The 15,549-nt window shown below is 39.8% G+C and overlaps 5 gene segments (V, D, J or C); all 5 read right to left on the reverse strand.

Moving 5' to 3' along the window:
• Positions 1 to 2,394: 2,394 nt before the first annotated feature.
• On the reverse strand, positions 2,395 to 3,195 carry LOC111612200. The segment is given in 2 exon segments: positions 2,395 to 2,863; positions 2,965 to 3,195. Coding segments are annotated over 2 exon segments (450 nt in total).
• A 3,733-nt stretch (positions 3,196 to 6,928) lies between these two features.
• Positions 6,929 to 7,614, reverse strand: LOC111612238. The segment is given in 2 exon segments: positions 6,929 to 7,350; positions 7,422 to 7,614. Coding segments are annotated over 2 exon segments (573 nt in total).
• Positions 7,615 to 9,863: 2,249 nt separating this feature from the next.
• Positions 9,864 to 10,532, reverse strand: LOC106700369. The segment is given in 2 exon segments: positions 9,864 to 10,318; positions 10,399 to 10,532. Coding segments are annotated over 2 exon segments (375 nt in total).
• Positions 10,533 to 12,533: 2,001 nt separating this feature from the next.
• Positions 12,534 to 13,475, reverse strand: LOC111612207. The segment is given in 3 exon segments: positions 12,534 to 12,617; positions 13,083 to 13,330; positions 13,411 to 13,475. Coding segments are annotated over 3 exon segments (309 nt in total).
• Positions 13,476 to 14,018: 543 nt separating this feature from the next.
• Positions 14,019 to 14,965, reverse strand: LOC111612239. The segment is given in 3 exon segments: positions 14,019 to 14,440; positions 14,512 to 14,683; positions 14,911 to 14,965. Coding segments are annotated over 3 exon segments (642 nt in total).
• Positions 14,966 to 15,549: the final 584 nt, after the last annotated feature.

Genomic DNA, 15,549 nt, shown 5'->3' on the forward strand with positions numbered 1-15,549 from the left:
TGATCACCTGAAACCACAACAAGGATCTGAACCATCAAGACCAGCAGGATTAACATCATGCTGCTGTTTGTAGGTTGACTGCAGGTACTGAAGGTGTTCAGTGTTTCTGTGGTTCTGATTCTTTTAAAACCTCCAATCAGCATCACTGACCTGATGCTCTGTGGGTGGAGTCACAGCGCCCCCTAGAGATTATTGTGATTTTGTTCTCTAAGATGCTGCTTTAGTTACTACAGTTAACTAAAACTAACAAAACTAACAAAATAGCAAAAACTTAAGTAAATAAAAACAGTAATTAATGGGGACGAACTATAACTAACTGGAATTATACCGAGCGTTTGTAAATAGAAATAAAACAACCAGAAATTATACATGTAATATCCTTCGTTTTTGTGTTTGAGTCTATTTATTAGCCTTTGAAACTGATGTGAAAATGTTTTTATTTTCTTTTTTTCCCCACCCAACTAAAGGAGTTTACGTCAGCTGTCGGCAGATTACGGCACCCCATTCTCCTCCTTGCAACACTTATGCTAGTCTGCAAAATGGCGACAGTAAAAGTTGAGAGAAAACAACAGTGTCAGTTGGTTGTTCAACAATAATTGAATACATTTTTAAAACTATATATCTTCTGTTGAACATTTATTACCCATTTGATTCCTACATCAGGGTTTCCCCAGAAAACTTGCTAAGCCCGGTGCTCAGGGCGATGGGGAAGTCATCCAGCCGGCCGCCATGTTTTTCAGTTAAAGTTTAAGATGACAGGAAATACATGAAGTTTGAAAATATCACTTTATAGTTATGCGTTATTGGAAGACTGGAAGATTAATACCTAAACACCAACTATAAAGTCTTAAAAAGGAAAATAATAAAAAAAACTAATATAAATAAGCAATTCTAAGCCTGGTGGGGCACAAGTAAAGCCTGGAGGCCTACCAGGCTTATAATACACTGTTGGAAACCTTGCCTACATAATCACAATACTTTTTTAATTCGGCACCTAAAAATTCACCAAAGTATGAAAACCCAAAACTACTACTGTGACTAATAAAAACTAAACTGAAACTAAACAATATTTAACTAATAGCAGCTCATAAAAACAAGTCAACAAACTCTAAAAACTAACTGAATTAGACGGAGTCCCAACGAAATAAAACTAATCTATAATGAAAACCTAAAACTATCAGAACCCCACAGCTAACACAGCTGCACCTGTGAGGAGGTTTTTGCACAGAGCAGCAGTGATATTCAGCACTGTGGTAGCTAGCAGCACAGTAATAAACTGCACTGCTTTTCTCACTCAGCTCTTTGATAGTTAAAGTGCAGGTCTCTCCTCTATCTCCACTCCCGTCCATCTCCAGCTTCACATCGGTTCCAGGTTCAGGATTTGTGTTGTCTTTATATCTATAGCCCAGTAGCTGCAGCTGTTTGTCCTCTAGTCTCTTGTACCAGAGGATTACATTGTAGTTCTGGATATTGTGAGAGCAGCTGATTCTGGCTGCTTCTCCTCGCTTTGCCAGAATGTTGAACGGAGTCTGATGAACCTGATCGTTGAGAGAAGATCCTGTGAAGAACATGAACACTGATTACACAGGAACTGATGAAATATTATTTATCATCAGGGTACAAGAGTGAGAAACACGTCTACTAATGAAATGACAACAGAGTAAATGACTGCTGGAGCAAAACTGTGATCACCTGAAACCACAACAAGGATCTGAACCATCAAGACCAGCAGGATTAACATCATGCTGCTGTTTGTAGGTTGACTGCAGGTACTGAAGGTGTTCAGTGTTTCTGTGGTTCTGATTCTTTTAAAACCTCCAATCAGCATCACTGACATGATGCTCTGTGGGTGGAGTCACAGCGCCCCCTAGAGATTATTGTGATTTTGTCCTGCGATGTTGCTTTATGTCATAGAAGGAGCTGACCAAGATTACTGTAGTCAACTAAAACTAACTAAATGGTGAAAGGTGAAATCAAGAAAACATTTTTGTTAACTGAAATAAATAGAACCTGTAATTATTGGAGGAAAACCATCACTAACCTGGACTTGTGCTGCGCGTTTGTTAAACTAACTGCAACATACAGAAATGATAGATATAATATAATTCTTTTCATGGTTGAGTTTATTTATTAGCCTTTCAAACTGATGTGAAATACTTTTTTCCCCCAATCCAAAATGGCAACAGAAAATGCCAGTCACTTGGTTGCTCAACAATAATTGATTTTTATTGTATCGTCTGTTGACCATTCATTACCCAATCAATGCACATACAATGACAATACAGTGCTTTTCTAAATCACCTAAAAAAATAACCAAAGTATGAAAAAACTAAAACTATTACTGTGATTGGTAAAAACTAAACTGAAGACATTTTTAACCAATAGTAGCTCGTAAACACATTTTAACACACTCTAAAACTAACTGAATCAGACGAACAAAGAGTCCCAACAAAAATAAACGTAAACTATAATGAAAAGCCTAAAACTATCAGGACCCCAGAGCTAACACAGCTGCACCTGTGAGGAGGTTTTTGCGCTGAGCAGCAGTGATATGCAGCACTGTGGTAGCGAGCAGCGCAGTAATAAACTGCACTGCTGTCTGGGCTGAGCTCTGTGACGGTTAAAGTGCTGTTTTTGTCTCTGTTCGCGCTCCCGTCTATGTTCACGTTGAGCTCCTTCTCTGGATATCCGTTGTCTCCCAGCATGTATCCCAGGAGCTTCATCTCATGAAGCTTCGACTGTTTGTACCAGAGGACGCGATCGTAGTCTGGGATACTGTGACTGCAGCTGATCTTGGCCGTTTCTCCAGGGCTTTTGAACATGTCAGCTGGAATCTGGACGATTTGGTCACTTGGAGAAGAACCTGCAAGGGGACACAAAATCAAATGTCAGGCTTAAAGAATTGAGGGGTTTTGATCCGTTTGACTTTGGAAACCAGAGAACATTCTGGAAGACTTTTCATACCAGAAACAAGTGTGATATGTAGGCTTACGCAGCAGAGGATGAAGAGGATCATTTTGCTCCAGTCAGATTGTCTTTGGTTTTGTTGCTAAGGCTGCATATGAAGTAATCCAGGTGGGTGGAGTCACTGAAGCTCCACGTCTTAGCACAAAATATCACACCAGTGATTTAAAAAAAAAAGACGCATCTTTAGAGGTGAAGGACATTCTGTCAATTCTTAAAGAGTAAATATTATCCTAAAAATAACATTTAGTGTTAAAAATTCGGGTTAAATGTAGCTGTAAACTATAACCTGTTATGAACTCTTTATACTAGATGTGGTAGGAAACACTGCCTCCTAGTGGACAAAAGTAATGACTCAGTGAAGCTTATTAACTTGATGTTTTAAAGTTAAAAACAGCAAAAATAATAATTAGAATAAAAATCTGCAGAAATTAGGAATAAACGTATGCTAAGAGCACTTTTTGTTTTTTTGTGAATGGAGTTAAATTGGCCTGTTAGACAGAGTGTGTGAGGATTTGTGGTTCTAGACTGGAAAATCTAATTGGAACGTACAGACACACTGATCTTGCCCACATGTACTTTTTAACAGTATTTGTATAAACGCACTGTTACAGTTTATGTACAGATGATAACAGACTGGCCAAAAAATTAATATATTACTTGATGGACAGTAATATCAATAGATAATACGTCTGATAGAACGTCAAATAATTTCAGACAGCTGAGATCAGCTGGAGTCTGACGGACCTGCTGGCCAGAAGAACCTGGACTGATTGTAGCGTCGCCTGGAAACGGAATCAAATAAATGCTCAAACTAAGAACAGCCTGCATCTGTTACATAGGCTGAAAGATGCTGTCAGTGTATCTGAGTGGACTGATTATTTGTGTTTTATCAAATCATCATGAAGAAGGAGGAGCTTCAGTTTCTCCTCAGCGCTGAGGCAGTCTGTGACGACACGCCGCCGCCTCATGAAAGGAAGCAACACGGCTGCAAAATAGATACGACATCAAAAAGATTAAACTCGAGGTTTTTGTGCTGGGGATCATTAACATGAATCACTGTGGTATCTAGCGGCGCAGAAATAAACGGCGCTGCTGCTCTCGCTCAGATCCTCCACCGTCAGAGTGCTGATCTTGTCTTTGCTTGCGCTGCCACTGATTTTCACCTTTAACCCCTGCTCTGGGTATCCGTTTACGACATCGTTGTATCCCAGGAGCTGCATCTGGCTGCTCGTCGAGTGTTTGTACCAGAGGATTACATCGTAGTTGTCGATGCTGTGTGTGCAGCTGATGACGGCGTTTCCTCCGGGCTCGTGGAACAAATCAGCCGGAGTCTGATGGACCCGATCGCTGAGGGAAGAGCCTGTTGAAACGTGTGACATCTCATGAGCGGAGATGGAATAAAGTGTGAAAACACTCCTTTTATCCAGAACGATTAAAGGAATAGAAATATAAAACAAGGTTTTAAATGGACCAAAAGGCGATGTTACCTAAAACGTGAATCATGTTGAACATTAAGCAGAAGATGACGATCATATCGTTGAGTTTTCTGAATTATCAGTCCGGTTGAAGTGACTGTTTAACGTACACGCTGCCGTTCTTCCTAATCTGAGGAAACCTTCACATGAGAAACACAAACTATTTTTAATGGTTTTTTAAGGATGTGTGACATCACACTTCCTCTTGTAGTCTAAACCAATCAGCTCTCTGAGCACCTTTCAGTCTTTAGCCATCTACTGCCCTCTAGTGTTTGTCTCTTGACTAAAACATTTAGTTTTAGTCATAATTTAGTCATCAAAAATTATTAGTCCAGTTTTATAATATCATTTTAGTCGATTAAATCTACTGTCAACAAAGTCAACAAAATTCTATGTAAAATGTAGATATTTTATCATCAATTCATTTGAATTAAAACAAAGTGAATCGTGGTTTTAACCAGCACTGGGATGATTTTGTCTGAATATGCAACACATACAAAAACAGACTAAGCTTTTATTTATTTTTTATTTTAAACATCTTTAAATAAAATGGCATGCATTTGTATTAAATTAACTCAATACAAAGTAATTATTATGAAATAACTTATGTGACCCTCTGGAATCTAAATGGCTATTTAAATAAAACTTTCAAAATAAAAGCTGCATGCTTAAATATTATTTTATGAGTCAAATCAAAGCAGTTTTTAATCTTGGTGATTATGATTGAATTCATGTCAGTCAATATTGATAGTTATTTGTTAGTTTTTTATGTTTTATACATCTGAAATACTGCCAAGCTGGTGACTTGACGTTTCCTGTTTTATCTACAATTTCTTCTCGAGTTCTTGTACTCGTTTTCTACTGTCACCCCACGGCGTCGTTTTCTATTTTTAAGCAATTATGAGGGACGCTGGCAAGAGATGAAACTGTTAACAAGTTGTTGTTGCTAGGTAACAAAAGAAGTGAGTGAGTTAGCGACGTAGCGTAGCTAGCCGTGAGAGGTTGATGGCTAACGCCTTGTCTCTGTCTACAACGCCCCAGAAAGCTGGTCGGTTCTGGATCGGAGTTTAGTGAAATTATCGAACGTTCTATCAGACGCATTATCTACTGATATTACTGTCCATCGAGTTGCATATTAATTTTTTGGCCAGTCGTACTCCAAAGCAGAGCTAAGTTTCTGTCCAGTATTGTAAAATTTCGCCTCCATAACAACATCCTGTGTAGACAAAATAGTCCCTAATAAAATGACTGAAAGTGGAGAGTTTACGCAGGTGCAGCAGGATGGGAGGTTTTTGCACAGAGCAGCAGTGATATTCAGCACTGTGGTAGCTAGCAGCACAGTAATAAACTGCACTGCTTTTCTCACTCAGCTCTTTGATTACTAAAGTGCAGGTCTCTCCTTTATCTGCATTTCCTTCTAATTCCATCTTCACATCCGTTCCAGGTTCAGGATTTTTGTTGTCGATGTACATATACCCCAGCAGCTGCAGCTGTTTGTCCTCTAGTCTCTTGTACCAGAGGATTACATTGTAGCTCTGGATATTATGAGAGCAGCTGATTCTGGCTGCTTCTCCTCGCTTTGCCAGAATGTTGAACGGAGTCTGATGAACCTGATCGTTGAGAGAAGATCCTGTAAAGAAAAGAAACACAATAATAAAGTGTATGGGGGGGGGGGGGGAAATGCCCAAAGCAGATACAGTAGCAGAGAAATATATTGTTTTGAAGAAAAAGATAATGATTACCTAAAACCAGCGCGAGCTTGAGAGAAAATATGAACAGCTCTGTGATCATTCTGCTGTTGTCTGTGTGCCTGGAGCCTCTTGTCTCAGAAAAAAAAAAATCTGATCTGCAAATGAAGCAAATACCCTGTAGGAGGGCGGAGTCACAACAGATCCAAAATAATAATAATAATAATAAAAACGTTTTTGTGCTTCTAAGAGGAGGTTTGCAAACTGCAACCTGACGTTTTGTCAGTGTTATTGGAATTTTGTGTGATAAAACGTAAAAAAAAAAGTTCATATGCATTTATAATAAGATGAGATAAGATCATTTTTATTAGTCTCCCATAGGAGAAATTTCTCTTCTGAAGTAGCACATTGTAGAAGAATCTTTATAATTAATATTCAGGGGGTTGAATGCACTGTTTCAGTCTTTAATGGCTAGTCAGACACAAAACTCAAAGCTAAACAGCAACTGTTCATTGCTGTGCAACACATCACAACAAATTGGACTATTCAATTTAATAAGTTGCTTCAAAGCTTCATGAGGAGAATTTTAGTTTTTTCCTGTTTTTTGTCTGTATATCAAATTTATTAAACTTATTGAGTTATGTTCAAACAAGTTGAACATGACTCAATGTACATTCTGTGTAATCATTTGTATTGGTTGATTCTGTATGAACAGGTAGAAAAAGAACTGCTTCTGTCTGAGAGCATTTTTGAGAAACACCGCCTCCTAGTGGACGGTACAACTCCACAGCTGGGTGATCAGTCCCTTCTCTGAGGTTTTCCTGTATCTCTTGCTGCCATCAGCAGGTGAATGATGGCTCCTCTGGTATCAGTGAGGGTTTTTGTTGGAGCCTGAGGCTTCATGCAGTACTGTGCATCACTGGCAGCACAGAAATACACGGCGCTGTCCTCAGACTGCCTCAGCTTTGGAATGACGAGAGATGACAGACTCTGGCCGCTACCGGTCACGTTATACAGGTTTTGGAACTGATCTTCAACAGTTTGTGAAGTGAAACGAACATAACCGAGGAGAGTCATGTCAGTTTTCCCAGGAGGCTGTTTGTACCACTGGATCATGTCGAAGTTGGTGTTTGAATGATTGCAGTTTATCTGGACTGATTCTCCTGGTTCTTTGATCAACGCAGCAGGAGTCTGATCAACGCTGTTTTTTGATTGGTCTGCTGAAAAAAAAAAGAAACACATTCAGATTCAGAGAATCTACTCTAAACAATAGTTAGTGTTTTAAATATACCTGTAGAGCAGAAGTGCAGAGAGACCAAAAGAACGAAGAGTTTGAACATGATCCTGGTACAGATGAATCCAAAGCTGCAGTGATGCTGCCAGACTGAGTAAAGCTGTGGACATGAACAGAAGGAGGCGGGGTCGACACCAGGTGGCGTCATAATCGTCAAGACATCGACTTCCTGCAGGAGGTCAACACAGGAAGTGGACAGGAGTGGCCCCAGAATTTTTTTATAGAGGACCAGACCAGTAAAAATATTAAGGTGCACAGCTATGAAAAAAATAGTTAAATAAATATACATTACTTATTTATATTAATATATTTTTAATTGTAAGTTTTAAATATTTATTTATTTATTTACATTTATGTCTTGTTTGAAAAAAATGTTTAAATATGCCTTTCTATGACCTGAACATGATTCTGTTGAGGGTTCAACATTTTTCTAGAGGGGCCCATGGCCCCCCGTGACCTCCTCTTGGGGCCGCCACTGGTAGAGACAGTTTAATGATGATATCTGATGATTTCCTGCTGTAGTTTGCTGCTCTCTGCTGCAGCTGTGTTCCTCTTCAGTGTGTGTTTGTGTGCTGGATTATCACAGAGGGTTTTTGTAGCAGGGAGACACAAACTGAGTCACTGTGTTTACTAGCTGCACAGTAATACATGCTGCTGTCTTCTGGCTGCAGTTCCTGAACTTCGAGCTCAGATTCCTTTGATCCGTCTCCTTTCATTCTGAAGCGATTTTCAAATTCCTTCTCCAGGACTGTATTTGTATAATGAATGTATCCAATTAATTTAAGAGCGGAGCCTCCAATCGGCTTCTGGTACCACAGAATCATATAGTATCCACTGATTGAATGGCTGCAGCTGATTGTTGCAGGACTCTGAGGACTCGATAACATCGATGGTGGATCCTGATGCACATCTTTGCTCAGTGAAAGATCTGTGTTGAGGGGATAAAAACCTGCTATATTAATAAAATATTAGCAAAGTTTTAATGTTGTAGCTGGAATAGTGTTTAACCTACATGAGAAGCAGAGCAGCAGCAGCAGAGTGATGATGCTGATCATGTCTTTATCTTCCTCTCTGTCTCTGCAGCGACTGACGAGCTGAACTCATGTTAGAGGATCAACTATGAGAGGGGAGGAGACACAAACCAGAACCATTTCAAAAGCTTGTAGTTTAATGCAGAAACGAGGAATTGAATTAATCCTGATTGAGTTTGTGAAAAATATGTCAACTAAATTAGTAATAGGTTATGGTTAATCTGAAAGAAGACACTCAGAGCAGTAGTGAGGACAAAACTGTTCAAAAAATAGATACAATTTGCATTTGAGAAGTTTCATCTATAAATACCTCAAACTCCTCAGTTGGCATTTTTAGCAAAGCATGGTTCAAATTCTGTAAAATAAATAGATGAATAAATAAATATCCTATAAAGCCCTTTTTGCTATTCATCAATTATTCCAAAAAATATTCAACAGATTAGTAGGCAGTATTTTTTTAAGTGCAGGTTCGTCCTTTGCTACAAATGATCAGGCGTACACCAAAGGAACATTATGTTGCATTTAAGGCAATAAAAGTTTTATTTTACTCAAAAAAGTAATTGAATTTCACATCTTTTAATGTATTTCTGTTATTGTGTAAAAACAGCTTTAATTCTGCAGAATGTTCCAAACTTTAAGTCCAATTAATCGATTAATGATCAGAATAATTCATTATTAAAAAGTAATCACTGCATCTCTAATGTACTTCAATTCACACTTGTATTAGCATTTTTAGTGAGTTATTGCTGTATATTTTGAGTAATAGCTTTGATATTTAACCTTGCCAAAAGGTTTCTTTGACAACAATATTTCACCGTTTAAAAAAAAATAAATATATAAATTTTAAAAAATCACTGTGACTGTTAAAAAGAAGTTGTCTTTCTTTGTTGTTGTTGTTCTTTCCCTTTTTTGGAGAATATTTATAAAAGATTAAATACTCATCATTTTGTAAACATGTTGTCATGGTCTGGCTCTAGAACCATAACAAATCAAAGAGAAGCAACGCATGGGATCACTTAACATGGGATTTATTTAACAAAAATCATAACTGAGAGGAGAGGGGAGAAGGTGGCAGAAAGAAATGGGCTAGTTAGTGAGGAAAAAATGGTGCATCGTAAGCTGGATGTGATGTCATTCTGGAGACACTGGCCAGCTGCCTCCACTTCCTGTCAGCACCAATTAGAAGCTCTAGAACAGGGATGCTCAAGTCCAGTCCTGGAGAGCTACCGTCCTGTAACTTTCAGATGCATCCCTGCTCCAATACACCAGAATCAAATGAGTGGCTCGTTACCAGGCCTGTTCAGAGCTGATCCCGGTCTGTTGGAGTAACGATGCTTCTAAAAGTTGCAGGATGGTAGCTCTCCAGGACTGGACTTGAGCATCTCTGCTCTAGAATATGGATGTTAGAGACCCAGAGGAAAGACCTTGGGCCGTAACAATGTTGAGATGCTGCATAGTTTGAATTGAGAGCTCCCCCTGCTGATGATGAAGTGTAACTTCACTGTGTCTCCAGCAGCTGGGTTTTTGTGCAGCTCTTTCACTCGGCCTCATCACTGTGTTGACTGACTGAACAGAAATACACTCCGCTGTCTTCAGGCTGCAGCTGCTTCACCGTCAGAGATCCGCTCAGAGCGTCCTTCCTGTCCGCTGGAAACTTCTCCTTGCTGAAGCCGTCTTCATACTGGAATGGAGGATATGTTGTCGTAAAAACTATCAGCTTCATGTTCTGATCCGGCAGCTGCTGGTACCAGTACATCTGGAAGTAAGTAGCATCTTTGTTGTGACTGCAGTTCATGATGGTGGACTGACTCTGGTTGACCCACAGCAGAGGAGTCTGAGTGACGACACTGCCATCTGTTAGACCTGCATGTATAAATAAACAGATTGAATGAGCTGAAATTCAGTCTAATCAGCGACAGATTCTGATGTTACAGGAACCAAACCTTTAATCCAGAGAGCAAAAAGAAACAAGCTGTGTCTGATAGGAGTCATGTTGTCACACTGAACGTGTGTGAGATCTGAGAGTCACTGCAGGTTGTGACTCCGCCCACTTGGAGGGAACGAGTTATGGGTGCAACCATGATTAATTTAGTAATGGATTATTCTGATGAGGAATCAATTAACTCACCCCAAAATTCTGCAGATGTTTTATTTAACCACTCAAGCCTTTTTCATGCAATATTAGAAATGCAATAAACAGTCCCTCCAGTTTTTAATGATTTTTGTGATTGCTGGAATTTATTCAAAATGAGCAGATGCCCCGCATATTATATTTATTATTTATCACAAACTTTCTGCAAAAAAATGTTCAAAAACGTTGGGTTTATGTGATGCCAACTCCCACCTGCAGGTGGCAGTGTTTCTTAATTCTTCTATTCTGCTGCCTCTACATTAAACGGTGATTCTTGATTTACATGTCTCTGTGCCTGTGACGATAACAAATGTTGCTGAGCGATTAATTGTCAAGAACATTATTGCGATAAACGATAATATTGTTTGAACACCATTTTAAACTGATGTAATGGTAATGCTATAATGCAAGCGATATCCTGCAAAAATAGATACACTTTATTTTCAAAAGAACACTAAACATTGGAACTGGTAAACTAAATAAACAAAACAACCAAAAACAAAAATGAAATGGATTCTCTGTCTCCATTATTTAAAAATGCACCTGAATAAACAACATAAAACCAAAATGGAATTAAAAACTACCTTCAACCAAGAGTACAGATTATGAAGTGTGTATAGTATATTGCCCTTCAATAGTCATTAGATTTAGGTAGAGAAGAAGATGGGCTTATCCGACTACCTGATCCAATAGTTCACTCCTCCCTTACGATAAGGAAATGAGGAAGGGAGGGTCAGTGGAGAGCGCCGGAGTTTATCCTTTTTTCATCCAGTGTCAGCAATAGAAAGAGAAAAAGGCAGGAAGAAACAATAAAGCTGATAAATCAAAATGAGGTTGATAATTTTTCATGCGATTAGTTGATTTATTGTTTATCCTACTACTTGTACCTGTAGAGCAGAAGTGCAAAGAGACCAAAACAATGAAGAGTTTGAACATGATCCTGGTACAGATGAATCCAAAGCTGCAGTGATGCTGCCAGACTGAGTAAAGCTGTGGACATGAACAGAAGGAGGCGGGGTCGACACCAGGTGGCGTCATAATCGTCAAGACATCGACTTCCTGCAGGAGGTCAACACAGGAAGTGGACAGGAGTGACCCCAGAACATTTCTATAGGGGAGCAGACCAGAAAAGATTTTAGGCAGTACAAATAAAAATAAATAAATAAATTACAACTTACCTGGTTATTTATCTATTTGTATAAATATGTTTTTAATTTACTTTATCATTTAGAAGCATTTATTTATTTTTCTATTGGGTTTTACATTTATGTCTTAATTGAGGAAAATGTCTAAATATGCCTTTCTATGACCTGAACATGATTCTGTTGAGGGTTCAACATTTTTCTAGAGGGGCCCATGGCCCCCCGTGACCTCCTCTTGGGGCCGCCACTGGTAGAGACAGTTTAATGATGATATCTGATGATTTCCTGCTGTAGTTTGCTGCTCTCTGCTGCAGCTGTGTTCCTCTTCAGTGTGTGTTTGTGTGCTGGATTATCACAGAGGGTTTTTGTAGCAGGGAGACACAAACTGAGTCACTGTGTTTACTAGCTGCACAGTAATACATGCTGCTGTCTTCTGGCTGCAGTTCCTGAACTTCGAGCTCAGATTCCTTTGATCCATCTCCACTTATTGTGAAGCGATTTTCGAATTCCTTCTCCAGTGTTGGTTTCGTGTTTGCAATATAACCAATTAATTTAAGAGCGGAGCCTCCAATCGGCTTCTGGTACCACAGAATCACATAGTATCCACTGATTGAATGGCTGCAGCTGATTGTTGCAGGACTCTGAGGACTCGATAACATCGATGGTGGATCCTGATGCACATCTTTGCTCAGTGAAAGATCTGTGTTGGGGGAAAGAAACCCTGCTATATTAATAAAGTATTAGCAAAGTTTTAATGTTGTAGCTGGAATAGTGTTTAACCTACATGAGAAGCAGAGCAGCAGCAGCAGAGTGATGATGCTGATCATGTCTCTATCTTCCTCTCTGTCTCTGCAGCGACTGACGAGCTGAACTCATGTTAGAGGATCAACTATGAGAGGGGAGGAGACACAAACCAGAACCATTTCAAAAGCTTGTAGTTTAGGGCGGAAACGAGGAATTGAATTAATCCTGATTAATCAATTATTGGAATATTTGTAATTTAATTGTTGATTAAAACACAGACCCAAAAAATGCCAGTATCTGACCGAACAACACAAAAAGTTTTCCTCCACCGCAGTATTTCACCATTTTTGGTTGAAATTATCACTGTTACTGTCTAAACCATTTTTTTTCCCCTTTTTATATTTATAAAAGATTAAATACTCAGCACTTTGTAAACATGTTGAGATGCTGCATAGTTTGAATTGAGAGCTCCCCCTGCTGCTGATGAAGTGTAACTTCACTGTGTCTCCAGCAGCTGGGTTTTTGTGCAGCTCTTTCACTCGGCCTCATCACTGTGTTGACTGACTGAACAGAAATACACTCCGCTGTCTTCAGGCTGCAGCTGCTTCACCGTCAGAGATCCGCTCAGAGCGTCCTTCCTGTCCGCTGGAAACTTCTCCTTGCTGAAGCCGTCTTCATACTGGAATGGAGGAGATGTTGTCGTAAAAACTATCAGCTTCATGTTCTGACCCGGCAGCTGCTGGTACCAGTACATCTGGTAGTAAGAAATATCTGTGTGACTGCAGTTCATGATGGTGGACTGACTCTGGTTGACCCACAGCAGAGGAGTCTGAGTGACGACACTGCCATCTGTTAGACCTGCATGTATAAATAAACAGATTGAATGAGCTGAAATTCAGTCTAATCAGCGACAGATTCTGATGTTACAGGAACCAAACCTTTAATCCAGAGAGCAAAAAGAAACAAGCTGTGTCTGATAGGAGTCATGTTGTCACACTGAACGTGTGTGAGATCTGAGAGTCACTGCAGGTTGTGACTCCGCCCACTCGGAGGGAACGAGTTATGGGTGCAACCATGATTAATTTAGTAATGGATTATTCTGATGAGGAATCAATTAACTCCCCTTAAAAATGGCACATTATGTAGATGTATTATTTAACGTCCTCTGCCTTTTTGACGCATTTTAAGAAAAACAATGTCACATAAACAACTGTGAAATTGTGCCCAACGCCTCAACAGATATTTTAAAACTAATGAGTTTTTCCTTTGTACATTATTTTAAAATCCATCCATTATCTTTATCCTTGAAGGTCACAGGGAGATCTGGTGCCGATCTCCATTAGTCATCATGCGAGAGGCAGAATTACATAATAATCAACCACACACTGATACCTGAGGAAAACGTAGAGACCAATCGACCAAAGTCACATGTAAGTCTTTCTTCACCCAGGAAGACTTCATGCTGGGATTTGAGCTGCTTCTGTCTGAGAGCATTTTTTGAGAAACACCGCCTCCTAGTGGACGGTACAACTCCACAGCTGGGTGATCAGTCCCTCCTCTGAGGTTTTCCTGTATCTCTTGCTGCCATCAGCAGGTGAATGATGGCTCCTCTGGTATCAGTGAGGGTTTTTGTTGGAGCCTGAGGCTTCATGCAGTACTGTGCATCACTGGCAGCACAGAAATACACGGCGCTGTCCTCAGACTGCCTCAGCTTTGGAATGACGAGAGATGACAGACTCTGGCCGCTACCGGTCACGTTATACAGGTTTTGGAACTGATCTTCAACAGTTTGTGTACTATAACGAGCGTAACCGAGGAGAGTCATGTCAGTTTTCCCAGGAGGCTGTTTGTACCACTGGATCATGTAGAAGTTGGTGTTTGAATGATTGCAGTTTATCTGGACTGATTCTCCTGGTTCTTTGATCAACGCAGCAGGAATCTGATCAACGCTGTTTTTTGATTGGTCTGCTGAAAAGAAAAAGAAACACATTCAGATTCAGAGAATCTACTCTAAACAATAGTTAGTGTTTTAAATATACCTGTAGAGCAGAAGTGCAGAGAGACCAAAAGAACGAAGAGTTTGAACATGATCCTGGTACAGATGAATCCAAAGCTGCAGTGATGCTGCCAGACTGAGTAAAGCTGTGGACATGAACAGAAGGAGGCGGGGTCGACACCAGGTGGCGTCATAATCGTCAAGACATCGACTTCCTGCAGGAGGTCAACACAGGAAGTGGACAGGAGTGACCCCTCTGAATAAAAATATTTTAGGGAGCAGAGCTAAAAAAAATAAGTAAAATAAATTATGTAACTAATTTTTAAATGGACCTTAATACACTTCAAATTTAACTTAAGGATTTTAAATGCTTGTATTTTTCTTTTGGGTTTTACATTTACGTCTTGATTGAGGAAAATGTCTAAATATGCCTTTCTATGACCTGAACATGATTCTGTTGAGGGTTCAACATTTTTCTGGAGGGGCCCATGGCCCCCCGTGACCTCCTCTTGGGGCCGCCACTGGTAGAGACAGTTTAATGATGATATCTGATGATTTCCTGCTGTAGTTTGCTGCTCTCTGCTGCAGCTGTGTTCCTCTTCAGTGTGTGTTTGTGTGCTGGATTATCACAGAGGGTTTTTGTAGCAGGGAGACACAAACTGAGTCACTGTGTTTACTAGCTGCACAGTAATACATGCTGCTGTCTTCTGGCTGCAGTTTCTGAACTTCGAGCTCAGATTCCTTTGATCCGTCTCCTTTCATTCTGAAGTGATTTCTGAATTCATCTTCCACTGTGACAACGCTATACAAAATATAACCAATTTAAGAGCGGAACCGCCCGCGGGTTTCTGGTACCACAGTATAGTATCATATCCACTGATTGAATGGTGGCAGGTGATTGTTGCAGAACTCTGAGGACTTCCTAGTATTGATGGTGGATCCTGATGCACATCCTTGCTCAGTGTCAGATCTGCGATGACATACAAAATGGGTTAAAATTAGACAAAGAGAAGATTCCTGAAATTTGACTAAACTTAGAATCAAACCCACCAGAGAAGCAGAGCAGCAGCAGCAGAGTGAT

Source organism: Xiphophorus maculatus, chromosome 19 (genome assembly GCF_002775205.1).
Source record: "Xiphophorus maculatus strain JP 163 A chromosome 19, X_maculatus-5.0-male, whole genome shotgun sequence".
NCBI classification, from domain to species: Eukaryota; Metazoa; Chordata; class Actinopteri; order Cyprinodontiformes; family Poeciliidae; genus Xiphophorus; species Xiphophorus maculatus.